Raw genomic sequence first — 21,379 nt, forward strand, 5'->3', positions numbered from 1 at the left:
TGCTTCCCTACAGAAAGATGCTAATCTTGAATTATGTTTTGAAGGTTACTAAACAAAGGACTTGATGTTTAATGAAAAGATGAACCAGTTGTTTGTCTGTAAATGGAACCATGAAAAAGGAGCAGAAAACACACTCAAGTATTTGGCTCCACCTAGTGGTCAGTTTGAGTCATAACGTTAAAGACCAAACATCAAGACAGGATACGATCAGTCCCCTTACTGACAGGACTCTTTCTGATCTCATCTTAATCCACCATGAGCAGAGCACTTTTAGCAAGTATTTAGCAAGTTAAAGCAGCAAGGACAAACTTCCTTTAACAGGCAGAGACCTCAAGCAGGACCAGACTCATGTTAGACATGTGAGATAGGATCCCAGCGTGTCAGTGTGCCAGTTCCCCTGGCAGTCTATGAAGAAGCTAGAGGCCATTCTAAATTACACAGATCATCCACTTCACAACTTCTTTGTGGACCAGAGAAACAGCGGCAGTGGATGGCTTATCTCTCTGCACTGCGGGACTGAGAGATACAGAAAATCATTCATCCCTGCAGCCATTAGGCTTCATAACTCTCTAGCCAATGGGAGATGAGCTGACAGACACCTGAATTACTTGTTTTATGTGATTTTATAATTTTATCTGCCAGACACCTGAATTTCCCTTCGGGGAATAAAATAAAGTATTTTCTCTCTCTCTCTCTCTCTCTCTGATAACTGACTGAGGGGCCTGATAACTGAAGGTTGTACCCCCCATACTACTTTTACAGACAACTAAAGGTAGGTGTGCAGGCCTGCATGCTGGGAGCGTAGTGTTCTAGAGGGGTAATAGGGCACTATGAGCTCTTTAAGATACGGAGGTGTCTGACCATCAAGAGCTTTGTAGGTCAGAAGAAGGATTTTAAATTCTATTCTAGATTTTATGGGGAGCCAGTGTAGAGAAGCTAAAACAGGCGAGACATGCTCTCTTTTCTTAGTTCTAGTCAGTACTCGAGTTGCTGCGTTTTGGACCAAAACCTCAGCTTATATGAATTATACTGACAATCATATATGTATTTAATATTATACCTCATTGATATAAAAAGTATCAATCCTCGTATATTTCAGAAGAAATCAAGCCATAAAAAAACACGACTAATAAAAGCACAAATTACTCATAATGTGGCACTATGATCAATGTTAAATTGGCTTTATTAGTGGACACTTAATACTTGTTATAAACAGTAAGTGCTTAGATTTGAGTTTCAAAAATAAAGAATCTGTTGTCATACAGTTACAATCACTACATGTGATATTCACAACTTTACATATTTCAAAAGCATGATGAAAGAGAAAATTAACTGATGTAGTTATAATATATCAGACAGAGAGTGACATACTGACAGAGACATAACATAAGGCACAATAAAAACTCCTTCATACTGTGTATCGCAGCTGCCATACCTACATTACCAACCTGTAACCAGATGTTCAATAAAACCAAAGCAGCTGTGTTACTGCACCCATAGATGCAAAACCCTGCATAAAACTGAACAGTCTAAACTAACTGTGTTAATTATAAATAGGGATTAGAGTCCCTCTGTGGGCTTCCCCCAAAGACTGAAAATAAACAGATTTTTACTTCATATTCTAACAAGTTTTCTTTTCATGCTTGTAAATGCTGCATAGAGTTTTGGGGGATTTTGCATCTCTGAGCTGATCTTACCCGTCAAAAAAAACAAAAGTACATACCATTACGCTTCATATGCACGTACCAGAAACCACTTTACAGATTCATCTCTTTCACTGCCTTACTCAAGTAAAACAGCTACATACCGCTTACTGAGATGGCTAGTTGTTCTTTAGTTAGCCTGGATATACAAAATGAGCTATGCCCCCTCAAATGTCACAGTCCATCAGAGGGGGTATTAACATTTATATCATGTGCACACTTTGCTCACATACAATGACTCCTTCATTTAAAAGCACCAGACAGTAAAAAGTCATCTTCCTTCATTCTTAGCTTATCGGATACCAAAGAAATCGATTTCAATATATTTTTGTCTAAAAATACTGTAGCATAGAAGACCAAAAAAGAAAAGACTAAAGGATCCGCAAAAGATGCAAAAAAACAAGACAAACACAAACAAACAATTATAGAAACAGCTGTAGCTCTAGAAGCTGAATACTGAAATGCAATAATAACTTAAATAGATAAATTGACTTAGAGTTACATTAAAATATTAAAATCTTTACCCAGAGTACCTCTAACAGACTCATCAGACTGATAAAATGTCATCACCAGGGCTTATAGGCTGGAGTCCTCACAGTGTGTCAAACACTGTCTCATACTTCTTGTGCTCAGCACGTCTGCAAAACAACTCATTTCACATTGACCCACATCCATGTGGGACTGCTTACTCATCAGCTAACAGTGAGCATCCCTTCTTAGTCACTGGTTTCGTGTGGTTGAAGGGGCTGGTCGTCACTTGGCTCACAATCTAAAAGAAAGTCCCACGCTTGCTGTAACTGTTCCAGACCACGAACTAAAGCCAGTCTGCCAGCACGACTCTGCAGCTGAAATCTGTCCTGGGCGTTTGTTTTCCCAGACCAACAACTCCTCATTTCCACTGTTCAGCAGTGCTTTCCTTAGTCATGACACATTATGCAATGCTCATTTGTCCACATTACAGTGAGTGCATATTAGGACACAGGGCTCAGGTGAAACTTGGTTCATCTATCCAAAGATAATATCTAATAAGATATTGGACAGTGAGAGAATTCTATACCTTGCATCCCGTCTGTCCCTTTTCCTGCATATTTGAACACTCCTCTCTCAGTGCATCACTTCTTCATCATGTCTAATATGAAACATTTCAGTGTTACTCCAGGTGTTGACAAACTTCTTGTTGACAGCTCCTCAGTTCTTTCAGACAAAGTTCCATGTTAGAGCGACTTGTCTATGCTGCACAGTGGTAATGTCACGGTGATGAGTAGATACAAACAGTTCCTGTTGTGTTGTTGTTGCAGATAAGTAGCTCCTCTGTCTTCTAAATATAACCCTAAAAGTCATCCAGGACACATGATTTCCACTTGGCATGGCGGTTCTTGCGCAGAGTTGCAGGACTGGACACGGAGCCCAAGTGTCTCCTCCAGCGTGGTCGTAACACAAAGTCAAAGTTTGCAGAGGTGCTCATGGCGTAATAAACGTTGGCGTTGTCAGGGATCTGGAGCTCTGGTGCAGAAAGACAAATGAAAGGATTAAAGGCTATCAGCTTAATGTAACTATTTTAATTTTGGTTTGGGACTTCATATTCCTCACCAAGACATAGTAAGTATTTGAAATGTGTGCATTTTCAATGTATTTGGGAAGAATATTATCATTATCTAAGGGAATAAGAAACAAAACAAAGGTAGACTTCACAAAACTCTGTAGAAACTCCTTTACATTATAGTTTGTGAAAGTGAAGGAAGCAAAATTAGTTCCCTTAGTTACCCAAAAAGATTTTCTAGACATTTCCATGACTGATTTTCATAGGATAAAATTTTTACAAAAACAAATTAACACAGAGGTAAGCCAAACATATTTAAGGTCTATGTCTTTTACTGAAAGTGAAATTAGAGGACTGATTACAGTATATGAGGCGCAAAGTTGGGATTTTGTGTTTTTTTTTGTTTTTTTTTAAAAGGTACACTACCAGTCAAAAGTTTGGAAACACCTTCTCCTTCAAGGGTTTGTATTTATTTGAATTATTTGAAACACTGTAGATTAATACCAAAGACATCAAAACTATGAAAGAACATATATGGAATTATTTAATTAACAAAAAAGTGTTAAACAAACCAGAATATGTTTCATATTTTAGATTATGTAAAGTAGCATTTTAGGCATTTTCGCCTTTAATGGATAGGACAGCTGAAGACGGACAGGAAATGGGGCTGAAGACATGCAGCTGATGGTTCAAGGCTGCAACCGTTGCAACGAGGACTATAGCATCTGTATCTGGGGCGCCCATAGACCGCAAGGCCAACAGTGCCTCATGAGGCTCAAAGACAGTTTTGACCAGAGTTTGATGCGGCCATACAGACAGCTTTGTTATTTAATTCAAAATGATGTTTAAGTTGAGGTCAAGACATCATTAGTGTTTTGTATTTAATTAACACTGGGCAATGACAGGACCTTGTTGTACAAAAAAACAGGAGTGGAAAGTGTCGCCCAGTGGAAGAAGGCCCTGGAAACAGTCATCCACAGATAGCTAGGGAGAAAATATTCACCTTTTCCATTGTTGAGCATCTGGCAGAGGCTGAAATCCCGGCAGCTGATGTCCTCCATGTTGTGTTTTTCAAGCGCTCTCTGAATCACCTGAGGCGTGTGGTCCTGACTGGTCAGCTAGAAAAATCACACAGCCAAATGTCAAAATTCAAACAAAGACAAGTAACTCAGTAAGAACATTTATGGAGGTGTGACATAGTCCTTTCATTGGCAACAAGTTCTGTTTTCCAGAACATAGTTTTATAAGTTCTTCTGCTTTTATTTTCAAGCTACTAATACATAATACAGTAAGAACACACATTTTTAAAATCAACTTAGAGATTAATTTATTGACCTTCCACTGTCCTTACCAGTATGCTCTTGTAGATGTTTCCATTGCTGACACACTCCACACTGACCCTGATGATACATGAGTCAGCAACCTGCTTGTTGTAGAGGGGAAGCGCTGCAGGGGGAGAGGAGCAGCTGGACGAAGACGAGTCGTGGCTCAGAAGTAGAGAAGAAGAGCTGAGGTCTGGCTGTGAGGAGCTGCAGGAGGAGTTGGACAGACTGGGAGAGATGGACATGGAGCTGTAGGGAGAGTCCTCTGCGACGTTGTGAAGAGAGCCCGAGAAAGACTGAGGAAGATGATGAGGAGGAAGGATGGAAGAGAAAATATGATGTTACAATTACTTACTGCAAATCTCATTAAGATCGGATTTAGAGGTGTTGTGTTATCAAGCTGTGTCTCGACTGATTTAACTAGTTGGGACACTCGAGGGCTTATACCTTGAGTTTGAGTCTGAGGGGGGTGGACTGCGGGGCGGAGAGGTCGTCAATGTCTGAGCTGCTGGAGCCAGAAGACGACACGCTGATCTGGTCAGCATGGGTCTTCCTGAGAGAGCAGTCACTGGATGAACGCAACCTGCACACAAAGACAACGTAGTTGGGCTGTGTTTGTGTCACAACAAAGCAACAGGCAAATACATATTGGGGAACAACATTCAAAGAATGTATGCTTTTCCTCAAATATGACTGTAACTTTTCAAATAAAATCAAATAACTTAAAATATGGCAAATAAATCTTATAGGATGTTGATTAAATATAGATTATCCTTCCACCTTCCACTGATTTCTTTGCAGCTGTTTAATATCTAAAACTCTGGAGGAGGTTTTCCAAACTTACGTGGTGAGCTTCTTGGTGAGCAGACGGCTGCTCCATGAGTTGGGGGAGTTGGGACATGGGTCGACTGGAGGTTCCAGGTCTCTAGAGAGCTCATAGCTTCAGGAGACAAAATAAAATAAATTTTAAAAATGGAATTGGTTATTCAAACATCTTCTTATTCACCTTGTTTCTTTCATATTGCATTTTAACGGTGTCATTATGTGTCTCACCTCTCTTGATCTGTAAGCAGTGCATGTGTCCGCAGCCAGGTGGTAATGTGAGTGTTGACTGGGAGCTTGTAGGCAGAGCAGGAAGTCTGAAACTGCCGAATCTGAGAGATAATCTCAAACTCCTGCAAGAAAAATGATAAACACATGGGTCAGAGCACAGAAGAATTTATAGAGAATAAAACTCTTAACATGGTTCATTTATATCCAACAAAGGAGGCAGTTATACAAGACACCACTAGGGGGTGACACCTACCCGTCTGCGCTTCTCAAAGTTGATGAGTCCGCCCTGATGAAAAGAAGAAAACAACCACTGTTACAAACATGGTAACATTACTCTATTAAAGCATTATACAATTAAACAAAACAAATACCACAGGTGAGTTTGTAACTTAAATGTGTTCTCACCTCCACATTGTCAGACAGCGCTGTATCCAGCATGGTGAAGACAGTCAAGTAAGTGCCAAGGTACGGCACCACACCGCTGCTGGAGTTCTGAGGACACAAATCAGGAAACAATTATTCATCATTTCTTGTAAATAGAGAAAAGAGTAACTGAAAATCCCAAAAACTTTTTGGGGAAAAGTTGTTAGAAAATTGGATTATGGTTGCATAATAAGCATAATAAGACTGAAGTAAATGTAGTGTCAGTGTTGACTAAACTATAACTGAAATATACAAAAACAACTACACCATCACTAATCAAACAATGTAAAATGGGGGTATAAAACACTGAACACACAGCCTCACCTGGGCAAAGTAAACTTCCTGACCATGAGAACTCTGCTCAGATGTCAGCTTTATTACGGTCATGTGACTTGTGTCAACTTTTCCATCAAATGAACAGATTTAAAAAGAAAAGAGAAGTGGAACTGTGGCGGCAGTAATAGCAACTGAACACAGCTGAAAACATGTGACTTTGGGGAAGTAGAAGTGATGATCCAGGCGGAGAAGAAACTGACCTCTACCTTTCATTTTTACTGGTTCTCACTTTATTTGTCGAGGTTATTTCCGAACAGAGTTGTGACGTTTTCTTACCGTCTGTCTGGTCGCTGAGCAGAGCTGGGTTGATTTGGAGCCAGGGGTGGAAATGCCATCAGGGAGACTCCCATCCTGCAGAAAACAAAGACATCACTCTGGTGAACTGAAATGGTAATAAAATGGCATATGAACAGGGTGTTTATGGTGCTATGAGACAACAAAAAAAGCATGCTTATTACATAACTGTTCTTTTCAGGGTTGAGCACCATCTGACTGAGTGCTGTTAGGTGTGGGAGGGCGCCTCTGTAGTGAACACTATATGACAGAGCAGCCTCAAGCTTTCAGCCTTTATGCTGTCTATGAACTCGGGTGTGTAATGTTTGTGTGTGTTCAAATAGAGAGCACAAGTGAGTGATTCATTTAATGCAATAACTTGTGATTAGCACTAGTACCCCACAGACTCCCTTTATTATACATTTAATTTGTGCTGGAGGCTAACAAGGCCCTTCTCTTATGTAATAGGAACACTGCTGCTCATAACAAGTGCAATCACTGAAGACATTCATATCAGTTCTTTCTACCTGGAACAAAGGACAGGTGGAATAGGCGATGAACATTCATTCAAGGCAAGGCAAGTTTATTTATAAAACACCATTCATACATAGAGCAATTTAAAGTGCTTTACAGAGTGAAAAACAAAAACCAGAACAGTAACAATCAACAAAAACAGACAGCAAATACTGCAAACATTAAAATTTTATATGCATCCAGGTAGGTCTCTCTCTCTCTCTCTCTCTCTCTCTCTCTCTCTCTCTCTCTCTCTCTCTCTCTCTCTCTCTCTCTCTCTCTCTCTCTCTCTCTCTCTCTCTCTCTCTCTCTCTCTCTCTCTCTCTCTCTCTCTCTCTCTCTCTCTCTCTCTCTCTCTCTCTCTCTCTCTCTCTCTGTCTCTCTCTGTCTCTCTCTCTCTGTCTCTCTCTCTCTCTGTCTCTCTGTCTCTCTCTGTCTCTCTCTCTCTCTCTCTCTCTGTCTCTCTCTCTCTGTCTCTCTCTCTCTGTCTCTCTCTCTCTCTACCCTTAAATTATTCAATTCAACTCAGAACTTCTTCCCAAGGATTAAGACTCGCACATTGAGTCTTTTCTGTGTCCAGTCACAGCCTGAAGCTGGCTCAGACCTCGACACCCCCACATGGTGCCCGTATGCCCAACATTTAATTGTAGATCCAATATCAGGTTAATTCCATAACGCCATACCTTGTCAGAAAATACCCAATTTAAATTATGACATTCAACAAACCTAAGCATGAAAACATAAAATATTTTAGAATCTAAGATCGAGAAAGAAAAAAAGTTAAATAAGTTACGAAACTTAGTTAAAACTCAGTTTGTTGAGAAAAATTTTAAAAATTCTGACTTCAGCATGTGGACAGAGGGAGGGGATCAAACTCCCAACCTTCCAGTTGAGAAAAAACTACCACTGAGCCCCTGCCGCCCCTTATGTTGATTTATCAAATACCAAAAAACAGTCATTTTCACTGCCACTTTGATGAACCATGAAGAAAGAGAATAAGAAAGTCAAAGCGAGCTGCTGTGCTGCATACCAAACCAAAAAGTCATCTTTTAATTTTCTATTGTGGGGCATTCGCTAATTTGTTCAGACTTCTTTTGTATTGAAGTGATCCGACCAGTATAATTACAGCTTCACCTTCACACCTCCAGCCATGCCCCAGGAGAAAGCTGGAAACAATACCTCAACAGATCTGTCCTCCATTAATGAAGCAGTCATGTGTTTTACATCAAAAATAAAAGTAGTTACCTCCATTAAGTCCTCTTTGCTGGTTAGCACACAGTTCTCGTCAAGGAAAGTCTCACATAAGTGGTCCAAGGTGGCCATGCTCTCCCTAAAAACCAACAATTTCAGTGTGTCAAGACAGTATTTGCTTGCAGAGCAGATCAAAGTTTATTGACAAAATAGATAAATAAGTCAAAGGAAAAAAGAGAGGAATTAATTTTCCGTCTTCTGTCTTTGTTCACTTCAGCCCATCTTTTCCCATCATTGTTATATTGTGACATTAAAAACACTAACTCAGTAATTTATTCTACAAAAAGGTCTTTCTTATACAAGCTGCATGAAGTAAACCTTGTGTTTAAATTAAGTGCTGACCTGCTGACAGCAGCCCAGGTCTTCTTGAGGCGATACACAGCATTGGACTGCAGGGCTGAAAGGATGGCCCTGAGTGAAGAGAAGTTCTTCAGCTGTCTACACTCCTGCAGAGATAAAAGAACACAAGATGCGTCATGTGCATTCTGCTTATATATAATATATATTATTTTAATCCCTAAATGTGATTCACACTATTTTCAATCCTGACCTGAGCAACGGCAATCCACCTCTCGATGATGCTTGCTCTGAGGGCGGGGCTGTTGCGAGCACAGCGAGGTGAGCTTGGGGCAGTGGAGGGGTACAGGAAGGTAGAGGAGGAGCCTGGAGATGAAGCAGGTGAGGAAGTGGAAGGGCCAGGGGTGGATGGGCAGAGGAGTGAGGTGATGACACGGTTGGTGACAGCGTTGAACTGAGAGATGGTGGCTCGGACAGTGGGCGCAATGTTTCGATTTTCTTTTTTGTCACGCTGAGACCAGACGCAGCCAAGACAGTCGAAAGGAATCACTCTGACAAACAGTTCCTGAAGTAGAGGGGATGACGAGTGGTGAGGGTGATGCATTAAAAACAAGCAACCAAGAGTGACACAGAAATGAGCACAGGAACAATGAAACCTACTGCGTCCAATCTAGTCAGCTGCTCTGCCACCTCTCTCACTGGGAAGAGCATAAAGTTGTATTTGTCTTCATCTTCTGTGGACTTCTCAACTCTGTCCTCCAGATCACCGTGCTCTTGTTGCAATGATTCATTGTGGTGTGCTGATGCTGACTGGCTGCAATCTGTCAAACACACCAAATCATACATGACAAAAAGGTCTTATAAGATTGCATTTGATCCCAGATGTCAACACAGAACAATAGTGGCCTACTTTTCATGCATTGCGTTTGCAGGTTGACAAAAATTCTAAGTGATCTCATTTCTGATTGCTTCATACCTGTCTCCTGGAGCCTCTTAAGGAGCGCCTCAGCAGTGTGTGCTAATCTACGAAAGCAGAGACGACGACGCAAGTTGGCACACAATAACCGGAGAGCCTGGTAGTGAGAGGGTTCATGAAAGTCTTTGCTGTACTCCTCCAGCCACAGACGGATCACTGGGGGTAAGGTGCTGAGGGAGAGATAAGGAGGATAATTAAGCTTCAATAGTAGTATTTATACTTCATGTCCAAATCAGTCAAAATGAGATTAAGGCAAACTTGGAAAACGTTGGCATGATTTATAACAAACAGATAAAAAATTAATGGATCTTATAAATTTAGGGACAATGTTATGTTGAATAATTGGAGGGTGAGAGTAAATGATCAAAAATCTATATTTAATGATTCCAAGGAGTAAAGAAATCTCACCTGCGTGAGGAGACTGTGTTATCCGGGTTAGCTGTTGAGTCATATCTGTGAAATAGGGAAACAGAAATACTTTTCAACTCATAGCTTCATTTCAGAGATATTCACCACATGAAGGGACACAATAATGAGCCACTAGGGACAGAAATATCTTGTAAAAATCAAATGTGCCGAGGCTGATCCTCTATTAAAGTTGTAGTCCGTGTTTTTGAACAGGGGGACTCTCCTTCCTGCTTTAAACGTTCACCAAAGTGAGAAGAAAATAAAATGAAGAGAATAGCTCAGTCACATTCAGAGACCAAATTGTAAAACATGAACATTTTGTTTGACATTGTTTGTTCTGGACACATAAACTGTTCTATATACTGCCCTCTATGAAGATACAGTGCAGCAGGTTTACAAGTTAATGGCATAAATAAATATTGCATCCTGATTCAGATCCTGTAAGGCAAAGAAAGGGAAACACACTTCTCTGGCTGTTCGCAGGCTGACCCCACATAAAGCTCACAGGTAGCCTGTTTCTACCAGTATCACAGAGATGAGGGTGACTGTTAAACTAATAATATATGAAACATGCTAATGGCCACAGTTTCACAGAGGTAAACATTTGGAAAAGGCAAACCACACGCACCTTACAGAGACAAAAGACCAAGCAGGGGGCTGGATTGGAACTTTTAGTAATGTATGTCAATAGGGATGTCTGATAGGATGATGTAAGATCATGAAGGGTTATCATTCAATCATTGCATTATTTGGAGTTGCTCCCAGAGTTTTTCGCACTTACAGGCGCACAGGGTGACGCTTTTGTCGCTACTGGCCCAACATCTAATTTTGACTAACTGGAAATCCATAGAACCACCATCACACAGTAATCAGGCGGCAAGTGTGAGGGCCCATCTAAAACTTGAAAAACATTAAGGGCTCAGCTGAACCATTCCTCTCTTACTTTGAGCAAAATTTAACCTCTAAACAGTGAACATTGTATCTGGGTTCCTTGAACCTCCTCCCCTAGTGTCTGCAACCCCCCCCCCCCTTTTTTTTTGTCATTCCCTTCTTCTTCTGCTGTCTTGTTTTGTTTGTTTTGTCTTGCCTAAAATACTCGTGTTGTTGTACTCTGTATATTTTCTTTTCTACGTTTGTTAGGCTTGGATTGCCTTGTTAAGTTGTTTTTGCTGTTTGTTGATGTCTTTTTCTTTTCTTTTTTTGGTTGATACATGTTGTGATGTGTGAATTAATGTATGAAAAAAAAGGAAAAAATTCCAATAAAAAGATTTCAAAATTAAATAAGATCATGAAGGGTTAGAACCTGTCTATGATCTGCAGATCCAGAGAGAGTATAACATTACATTGCAAAAGTACTAACTGTTTTGTGATGAAGTCTAACTTGGTAAGAACAATAAAGATATCACACACTGAAATGCTTCCTGCCTGTTACGTTTTTTATCATTTGCAACAAATTTCAGTTTTAATAATTTTGAATGTAGTTGAGATTATGTTTAAATGCTTACTTCTGTCAGACATGAATCATGCAGGATAAAAAGGTTACCTTAGAGAGATGTGATTAAACTACTACAGCAGATTCATGGTACAACACTGTATGGTTATGTAGAAGTTTGAGTATAGGATTGATTAGTGATTAATTTTTTTCTTCTCAGTTAGTCACACTACCATCTACTTTTTTTGATAATATTAGATTACCATGTGAATTATATCAATTTAAAACTTACTAGAAATTAAAATTCATAAAGGAAGACCAGACATTTATTATTCAAATTAATAATTAAATACTGAGTGCTGCTTCAGAAAAGTGGATATGCCAGTTGTTGTTTTTTTTCTATATATAAAGAGTACACATATCTTGAGTGTTGTGGTTGTTATTTACCTTTTTAAATCATTGGTCATTTTTGAATTAAGCAAACATGTCTGAGACTTGTTGCACTTAAAGTCTTATATATGTCAACATTCTTGTTTAAAGTCAACTGTGCTTGTCACAGGTAGGCACAAAAAGATTATGTCTCTTCTTTTTCTTTTCTTTTGGGATGATATGTTTTGTTGTATTTGTTAGTAAAAATAAACATGAAAAAGAATGGTGCTAAAATTGAGATTGTGATTTAACACTTTTTCCATAACACCCACCCCTACCTACAAATGTTTTAGTAAGCATTAAAACAAGCTAGGCCTTCTGTGTCCGAAGAAACCTGTACTAGGTCAGTAAGACCATTAAATCTCAGCACACAGACTCTGACACGGTTAGGTGGAGAAGCACTCTGCAGGGTGTGGAGGGTGTAGTCATGACCACTCTGGAATGGAACAAAGCTGCAAGCTTCTTTGTTTAAACCATGACGATGAAACCTGTCATAGAAACCTGTGCAGCGTCTAAGATTAATGCTTTGTGAATACGTGGTGTGACCTAAAAGCGTTCAGTAGTTGTCTTCCTTAACAGCCGATGTGTTTATGTGGACAACAGTTGCTAATGTATGTGTCACATGTACCAGCATAGAGTGAATACCTTCCAAAAGTTGCACAAAGTGGAATATTAAATCAAAGTTTAAGGGTTTTGCTGAGCAGTAACTTCACTAAAACAAAATATTTTGACTAACTTTTAACTAACAAAGGGATCTGTTATTTCTCTGAAAGCTAGTAATGACTTTGCTCAGTAAATAATGACATTTTGGTGGAATCAAGACAATAATTACTTGTGAAATATCATACCTCTTAAATGTCTCCAAATATATTTGACACTACAGCTGGCAACTAGTGATCTTAACTCAACATATATGCTGGAAACAGATAAAAAGGACTAGCCAGGCTCTGTCAACATGCAACACAATTGACCTACATGATATCATCCCTTATTGATAAAATGTAACCCAAAGTGAAATCAAAACTTCTATTTTTTCAACTTTTTTCCCATAAAATATGAACATCACTTATAAGCTGGTGCCATGGTAACATTCTGTTAACTCCCAAATGAGCCAAGCTAACAGTTTCCATCTGTTTCCAGTTCTTCTGCTAGGATGAACCCAGAGCAGCTGGCTACGGTCTTATTTTGGATGGACAGACATGATAGCAAAATCAGAATTTAATATCCATCAGTCAGAGAGGAAAGAGGAAATTAGCAAACATTTAGTGCTACACTGAGTTGATTGGAGTCAAATAGATACAACTATTTCATTTGGTAGCTTGTAGACCAGCTGGTTGAGCAGATCATGAAAACAGGTACACAAAAGATGAGCCTCAGTTCGAACAGTTTCCCACCTCTGAAACAACAGCTCGATGACAGTGCTGGTGGATGTGAAGGCTCTGTAGGTGGAGAGGAAGATGTGGATGAAGTCGAGCTCCTGGGACTCCGGATTCAGCAGTTCTGTGACCAGATGCTCCAGGTTGCCGGCCTTCAGCCTTCGGACCTTAACTGTGTGGTACTGGACAAAGCTTGATGTGGATGGAAGGTCTGTTGTGTCTGAATTCTGCAGGACAGGCTCCCTGCGTAGCGTGATGCCAAACACAGCCCCATTCTCCTGCTCTTCCCCCCACTCCTGCACTGGATCCTGCAGGAGAGAATGAAAAGTTCATCAAGATCCATCACAAATCACAAATATCCCCCACCCCATCATGGTGATCATACAGTGTGGTGACTGGAAACAGGAACGCACACTTTCGTTAGACATAGAGAGAAGCATTTAAAATCTCTTCACTACCAGGAATATTTACAAATGTTATTTTTTTAAATTATGGATAAACAAAGTGTTCAACTAAATTATCGTTATTGTGACATGCATGCAGATTAGAACTATACGTCAATGAACCTCATTCTTTAGATTTTATTTGTGACTCAGCCTTGCTCTCTGACGCCACAGACACTTGGTGACTAACCCAATAAGCGGGCATAGACGCATTCACAGTCCATTTGTTTATGTCCACAAACACAGGAGCAATCTGTTGAACCATGACACAGCTTTGCAGCTTTTGCACCAATGTCTTTTCCATATGTAACAGTACACTGTCTCACATACTCAACGGTGTGTTTACAACTGTAGAGGACAATAACAAATAATTTACATTTAAGCATGTTACTCCAGATAAGATACCAGCCTTATTTTGAGTTGTGATTTTAACAATACATTTTAGTACAAAGGTTTTTAGGCACACAACAAAATTGATGTAAGTCTGAACATGATTTTCAGCCATGCTCTCAATCAACATAATAAAAGCAAGGCTGTCATTATATCAAACAGAAACTTAGATTGACAAATATAAGGCCTGATGACAGAACAAAAGCATGATGCAGACCTTTACCCCGATGACTATTCACCACCATGGAACCAGCCTATGACTAAACTCTCGGCATTTCGCCTGTACAGACTTTATGTAATCACAATTGTTTCAACAATAGAAGCACACCATGCTTGACAACAGCTGATACCACATGACAGATACTCGGACTAGAACCTGCACGCATGCTGTACGACACAATGAAAGGCTGGATGTGAATTAATAAACCCATCATGTTGCGTTTTTACTCCTGGAGTCAAACAGATGTTCAGAAAAGGTTACAGAAAAAACGGCAAAGCAAATAAAATTGTGAATAGAAAAGGTACAAGTACATTTTTTAGTTTTAATTTGTAGCCTACATATGCTTTTCCAAATCATTATCCTCAAACAAGAAAGAGAACCTGTAATTTAACCTACCATCGATAAGTGCCATTTTCCCATGTTTGCTTTTGCCGAGCAGAAGTTTAAAGCAATTAAAAGACCTTGCTGTCACTTAAGGTAATTGGACCCCAGAGCAGTTCAAATCTAAGGATGTTATCTCCGCCCTTCGACAGATTTCAGTCTGAGTTATGTCCTTCATTTTTAAATAAATAAAAGAAAAACAGATTATCCAGTCTTGGAGGTTGAACAGCGTCAGGGACAGTGGCTGAACAAGTTAGAGAAGTGCTGTCGGGCACTGGGCGTGAGAGGCGTGAGCGGCATGTCACTGGGCGGGGCCAGGGAGGCTGGTGTGGGCGGGGCTTATGTGACTGCCCAATGAGGGCAAAGAGTTTACCTGCCACGATGCAGATTTTATATATGGAGGCTATGACTGAAAAAACAAAATGCTTTGCATATTAAATTGACGTTCCTACATGTAGAGTACTAAATCAGTTTACAGGAAACATGAAAACTATCCCTTTTACTGCAGTTAAAGTGAAGACACTCCATTATTGTCTTTAGTTCATGGTGTAGGATAGATTTGAGTTTCAGACAACCGACATACAAAAGGGCCATTTGTTAGTTCTGTAACAATCAAATTCAATTTTGTATTAAATGAAGTATCAGTGGTGGACAAAGTACACAGCTTCATTACTTCAGTCAAAGTAAAGATACTTCAGGTCAAATATTACTCCAATACAAGTGAAAGTTACTCTGTCAAATTATTACTTGAGTTAAAGTACTGAAGTACTTGCTTTCAAAAATGCTTAAGTATTCAAAGTACTTTTTAAAAAATCTCAAAATGTTGTATTTTCACAATACATGAGTGCAGTCAAGAATACATAGGAGTACATTTGCTTACATTATGTTTATCTAGAAACCATTACCTGAAATCTTTAAAAACTATGCAATTGAATAAAAACAGAAAAGAAGTTACTCCAAGCACAGACAACTTAGTTTGAAATGTTCATCTGGAATGAAACAACGTTACATAGCTCAACACCCTTTCTCAGGTTGGACAGTGAATGTTTGTTTGTTTGGGCAGAGTGGGAAACAGGGAGAATATTTCAAACGATACGTTTCATTCTTCATTTCAAAAACCTCTAACACGGGCTGAAGATATGGCCATGGGTGCTCATGTGGAGAATTATAGACATCATTATCACCTCTAAATGCTTCTCCCTGATCTGTGTGTTTGCTCCACGTTCAACCATGGAGACGCAAGATATACAGGTACGACTAAACCACTGAGACAAACAGAACTAAACAAACACAGTTTACTGTCTTAGGGATCAGATTTCAGAAAAGAGAAGGAAATTGATGAGTTGCAAAAGTAGTGAGTAACTAGAGCATTGATAGAAATGTAGTGGAGTCAAAAGTACAATAATTGTCTTCTGAATGTAGTGGAGTGAAAGTAATAAGTTCCCCCAAAAATAATACTCAAGTAAAGTATAGATACTCAAAAAGTCCTGTACTTAAGTACAGTACTCAAGTAAATTTACTTTGTTACTGTCCACCACTGAGTATAATGTACTGTTATGACCAAACTTCAGTTAAGGGGCTAACTATGTCACTGATGGCAGCAGTAGTATAAGCTGTCTGGTACTAGCCTCTGCTAAGTCTTCTACATTTAATAATAGTTCAAGTAATAATTCAAAGTAATTTAAACCCTTCTAAATGTCAGGCTAGTATTTTACATTGTACTCGCATACTAAGGGTTATTCATTAGAAATACTGTCTCATAAATAAAAGTATTGACATCAAATCCTAAAGAATTTACAGATACAACAAAGCAATTTATGTATAATCTCATATGTCGTAGGAAGTCAATCTAATAACGTTGGTTTAAGCTGCAGTTTGGTATCTGTGAAAGTCACTTATGAGAACACCTGTGAAAATGTCTCAAAAACTGTGTGGAGCAACTGATATGTAAGAATGTTCTACAAATGAGGTCAGTCTCAAACCGTCAGATCTTATCCCTGGAGACATTTTTTTACCTGAACTCAATTCAGAGCAAAAATGAATGGTAGAGACAGCACTGTGACCTCTGGTGGCCAAACTCTGAACATTACACATTCATTATATAAGTTTCCTCCAGCTCCATCAAGGCCAGGCTCTCCAGCTTACATCGGTTATCCTTTCTCATCATTAAATGTTGACTCTCAACACATGCTTGTGATCATTTTAAAGGAACATCGTAAATGCAAGGTGCATTATTCTGTCTCCCAGGAGTGAGAAAATCAGCAGGCTGTGAACAGTGCATGTCAGAGCCTCAACCACTGAAGAATCCAGTCTGGAATCTGGTTTTTCTCGCCTGTCTCCAGCTGAAGTCCCTGCAAGTGGTGTCAGGGGTGTGGTGGACATACCGCTTAAAGCAGGGCTGTTCTACTACTTTAAATTAACTTCAACATTGTGACTAGAATGTAGCACAAAATAAAGGACATTTATGAATAAAGAGCCTTTAGTAAAGTCAAAGAATTAATTTTAAGACATGGAGAGAGAAGCTGCAACACACTGTGAGTAACACCAACAGGCTGAGCACATGGGACACTGTTCACCAGGCTGTCCACTGCTCTTTTAGCTCAGAAAAGAAATAATGAGCTTTTTGTTCCTTTAATGAGTTGCTGTCTGTCTCTCGACTAAAAATCCACCATCATGTTTGCCCGGACAACTCAGTCCTTCTACAGAGGCTGAACAAAAGAGCAGAGAAACAGTGCCAGGAGGGACCCTCAATTAGTGCCTATTAGTCACATGAATGGTTGATGAGGTGGTAGACAACCAACTAGCAAAAGCATGCATGCAAGTTGATGCTGTAACCTGCTGAGTAAAGTTGTTCCATCAAAAGCTTACACAACTACAAAGGCTTCTTTGCAGCAGGAAATGCACTGATTCAGGTTTGTGGTATCCTTACTGGAGAGGGACCAGCAGTTCCTTCTAAGAGTAAGTAAATGTGTGCTGGTGTGGATGACGTCCCATTTACAAAAATGTAGAGGTCAGTAGGAACAATCGCGGAAGTTCCCAGGGAGAAGAACCTGACGTCAACATAGACTAAATATATGACAGATTCTCAGTGTCAGCTGCACAGTGGTCCAATTACCCCTCATAATTCACAAAGTCATGACGTTAACATCAGAGAACAAATATCAAGCAGAGGAAAGTAGAAAAAACAAAACAAAACAATGAAATCTTGACTTTCAAAGATTAAGACTTATCACCAGTACCCAACCTTTTCTCACCCATGGGCCATGTTTATGTTGGAACAGCTTGTCCCTTATTGATCAGGAGTATTGGGTCACTCTACTTTCCTAAAGTTATGGGTGAGCCTAGACTTTCTGCACCTAAATGGGAAAAAGACCGAGGTCATTGTGTTTGGACAGCCCCAACACTTCAATGGGAGCACTCTCGCAGCAAATATTCACTCCTCTGTAAAGAGCCTTGGTGTTCATTTCGACAGTGCCTTCAAATTTGGAAAACAAATATCTTCTGTGTTTAAGGCCAGCTTCTTCCAGCTGAGACTCAAAGCTAAGGTGAAGGCCTATCTCCCTCCCAAGGATTTAGAGAGAGTTGTACATGCCTTTATTACGGCTAGGCTTGACTATTGTAACTCTTTGTATGTGGGCTTAGACATGTCGTCTATTCAGCGCCTGCAGCTTGTTCAAAATGCTGCTGCTCGCCTCCTGACTGGCAGGAAAAAGAGGGAGCACATCACACTTGTGCTGCATGCTCTCCACTGGCTCCCAGTCCGTCACAGGATTGATTTTAAGATTGCGTTTTTGACGTACAAGGCCCTAAATGGATTGGCACCATCCTACTTGGCTGATCTTCTTCATGTTCACAACCCAGCTCCAGCACTGAGGTCAAACAACCAGCAGCTCCTGGATGTGCCTAAAAGCCGGCTTAAAACCCGGGGTGACCGAGCCTTTCCAGCAGCGGCCCCCAAGCTCTGGAATGGATTGCCACTCCAATTAAGATCGGCCCCCACTGTTGAATGTTTTAAATCTTTGTTGAAGACCCATCTCTTCTCTTTGGCCTTCTGCTCGTGAAGAGGACATTAATATCCTGTTATGTTGTTGTTTATTGTTGTCTTCATGTATTTTGTACTTTTTTATCTTGTAAAGCACTAAACAACAGTTTACCAAACAGTCAAATAATTATCACTCCCAGCAGGCTTTGGTTGGCGATGTGAACTCATTACTAATGCTACTGACAGAAGTGTGAAATCAGCCTTTTTACCAAATGATAGCCTCAGACAGATCAGCATTACAGAAAGCCTGTTAAGAAGACTAAAGCTGCAAATCCATATATTAAATAGAATGTGAATTAATTTGTCTGAGATCATTCCACAATATGAATGTGGTATATATAGATTGCTCAGGGTGGAATTCCTTGAAGCCTTTTTATTTCAATGTTTCAATGATGAATGAGCCGTTTGATCTGTGTGCATTTGACTTCTCTCAGATTGGACCATAAAGTGGGTGTTGACATTATGTTGATGTTTACAACTGACCTTGATTAAAGTAAATATTTTACAACTCCTGTTTTTTTTTTTTTTTACCTATACATACTTAGATGAAATTCTGGTCATGTAAAGTGAGATCCATCAGGAGGAGCTGTTACAGTACACTGTAACAAAACAGGCTGACCACTCATGTATCATCTACTCACCCCATACCGTCCATCAGTGTCCAACGGCTGGAAGCTGGTCAGCCACACGCCGGGCTCCATGTCCATGTGGACATTGACGCATTGACTTTGCCTGAGCCCAAACAGCTTCTTCATCCTGCCTACCCTGCTGCGGAGGCCGCGGGACTCCCCTCCATCCCCGCCTCCACACACAGAGAGAATGGTCCTCATCTCCCACTCTGAGTCACGCTACAGGCCCACACACCTCATCAGATCTCCTCCACAACGGCTGCCTCATCTGAGCCAGAGAGGAACATAGTAACATTACGCGTGGTGGCTGCACCTGAATCACTTTGATTTTTATTTATTTTTATTCTGCTTATATAAGAAGTGTCTTACAAGTATAACTAGAAGGTCACATTTTCAGTCCTGCAGCTCTTTTTAATATAAATAAAAAAAGGGCTTCGACATCCCATCAGGCTTATTGGCACTAAAGAATTATGGACTGATTTATCATGTTGGTCCAAAATTGGGTTAACGATTTAGCCCGACTCAATTCACTCTGGAGAGCACGTCTCAGTAAAACAAATTAGTCCAACTTTGATTAATGATCCAGGACTCTTTACTGAATCAAATTAACTTTGAATGGCAGGCATGACAGTAAAACACCAGCAAAGTAAATACATTTCATAGAGAGTGCATTATATTAAATTTACATCTGTGGTAATCTAAATCACCTCATATGGCCATCCATGAAAACTATCACAAAAACTTGCAATGTGAGACCTTTCTTGTCAGCACTGCAGGAAAGATTTTATTAAAATTTCCCTTTCCTATCCATTTCATCATATTTGTCATTTTAATTGTGCTCTTTTATGCTTGTCTGAATGTTTCCAATGCTTTTAATGTTTTAATGTTTTAATGTACATTGAGTTGCCCTTGTGTATGAAATGCGCTATACAAATAAAGTTGCCTTGCCTTGCCTTGCCTTGCTTTGCTTTGCCTTGCCTCAAAATGAACACATTTCACAGACTCAACAACATGAATTTTTCCCAAACATCAACAGGGATGATAAACCCTAACCCTTCTTTCAAAGTATCCCTGATAAAAACCTGAATAACTTAGCATCTTAGTGACACACTGAATAAGTTCAAAAACCCATAAACCTTAAAAAAAGTGACTTACTGTAATCTCCCTTCAGTTGGATCTGCGTCTCCTTCATCCCAATGAAGCCCATGTTCAGAGCTGCATTTGTCCAGACAGAATATTCGAGAAGATACAGTGTGAAACTTGGACGGAAGAGACTCTGGCATTTATCACCAAGAACTGATTGTGCTGTGTGTTTGTGCGGGTGGGTGGATGGTGGATGATGCTCCACGCATGTTTAAATGCGTGAGTGTGTGAATGTGTGTGTTGAAATTCCCTCCTCCCAGTTTTCCTTCCTCTGATAAATAATTGTGTCCCATTTTGATTGCATTGCACATCCAATTATTCCAGTTCATTGGCCCCTTCATTACAATGAGGCAACCCCTCCCTGCCCCCCTCCCTTACACCTTTATCATACAGCGATGCAAACAGCGAGGCCAACATGCAGACCCTTTAAATCTGAGAGGACATGTGAGGGAGCATGCATTTCATTTTGTAAGCTTACATGAAAACAAATGGCTCTTCACGTTTAACAGTTTGCTGATAGACTTGCAGAGGATTGAATGTCTCTTACCTGTGGATGGATGAAGGGACAATCTTCTAACGGAGCTAACTCATGAAAAGGATTAAGACACACTTTATGGGTGATAGACGTCTGCATTCTGGTGGTAAGGAGATGTGGAGGAAACTCAGACACGCTGCTGGCAGCGTTTCAAAACCTGCCGCAGGCTGCGTAAGCCCGCCTCCTCTCGCTGATTGGTCAAATAAAGCACCAATAAAAGGAATCCTTCTCACACTGTGCAGTGCACATGCACGGGTGTATTTA

The 21,379-nt window shown here is 40.0% G+C and overlaps 1 protein-coding gene across 2 annotated transcripts; it reads right to left on the reverse strand.

The window, feature by feature from the left end:
* Positions 1 to 1,165: 1,165 nt before the first annotated feature.
* On the reverse strand, positions 1,166 to 21,303 carry LOC117816058 (ral guanine nucleotide dissociation stimulator-like 1). Of its 2 annotated transcripts, XM_034688146.1 has the most exons (19): positions 21,128 to 21,303; positions 20,593 to 20,652; positions 19,450 to 19,705; positions 13,351 to 13,640; positions 10,096 to 10,140; positions 9,688 to 9,857; positions 9,372 to 9,532; positions 8,965 to 9,276; positions 8,757 to 8,860; positions 8,409 to 8,493; positions 6,654 to 6,728; positions 6,024 to 6,110; positions 5,872 to 5,904; positions 5,619 to 5,740; positions 5,410 to 5,505; positions 5,013 to 5,148; positions 4,595 to 4,861; positions 4,247 to 4,361; positions 1,166 to 3,206 (listed from the first exon to the last, which is right to left on the reverse strand). In XM_034688146.1, exons 3-19 carry the CDS (start codon positions 19,636 to 19,638, stop codon positions 3,034 to 3,036), a joined length of 2,460 nt encoding a protein of 819 aa, XP_034544037.1. In that variant the 5' UTR covers positions 19,639 to 19,705; positions 20,593 to 20,652; positions 21,128 to 21,303; the 3' UTR covers positions 1,166 to 3,033. The 2 variants fall into 2 exon arrangements, with proteins under 2 accessions (XP_034544037.1, XP_034544038.1); XM_034688147.1 differs by lacking the exons at positions 19,450 to 19,705; positions 20,593 to 20,652; positions 21,128 to 21,303 and adding an exon at positions 14,782 to 15,034.
* Between the last annotated feature and the right edge of the window lie 76 nt (positions 21,304 to 21,379).

The sequence above is a fragment of the Notolabrus celidotus genome, chromosome 7 (genome assembly GCF_009762535.1).
Source record: "Notolabrus celidotus isolate fNotCel1 chromosome 7, fNotCel1.pri, whole genome shotgun sequence".
NCBI lineage: Eukaryota > Metazoa > Chordata > Actinopteri > Labriformes > Labridae > Notolabrus > Notolabrus celidotus.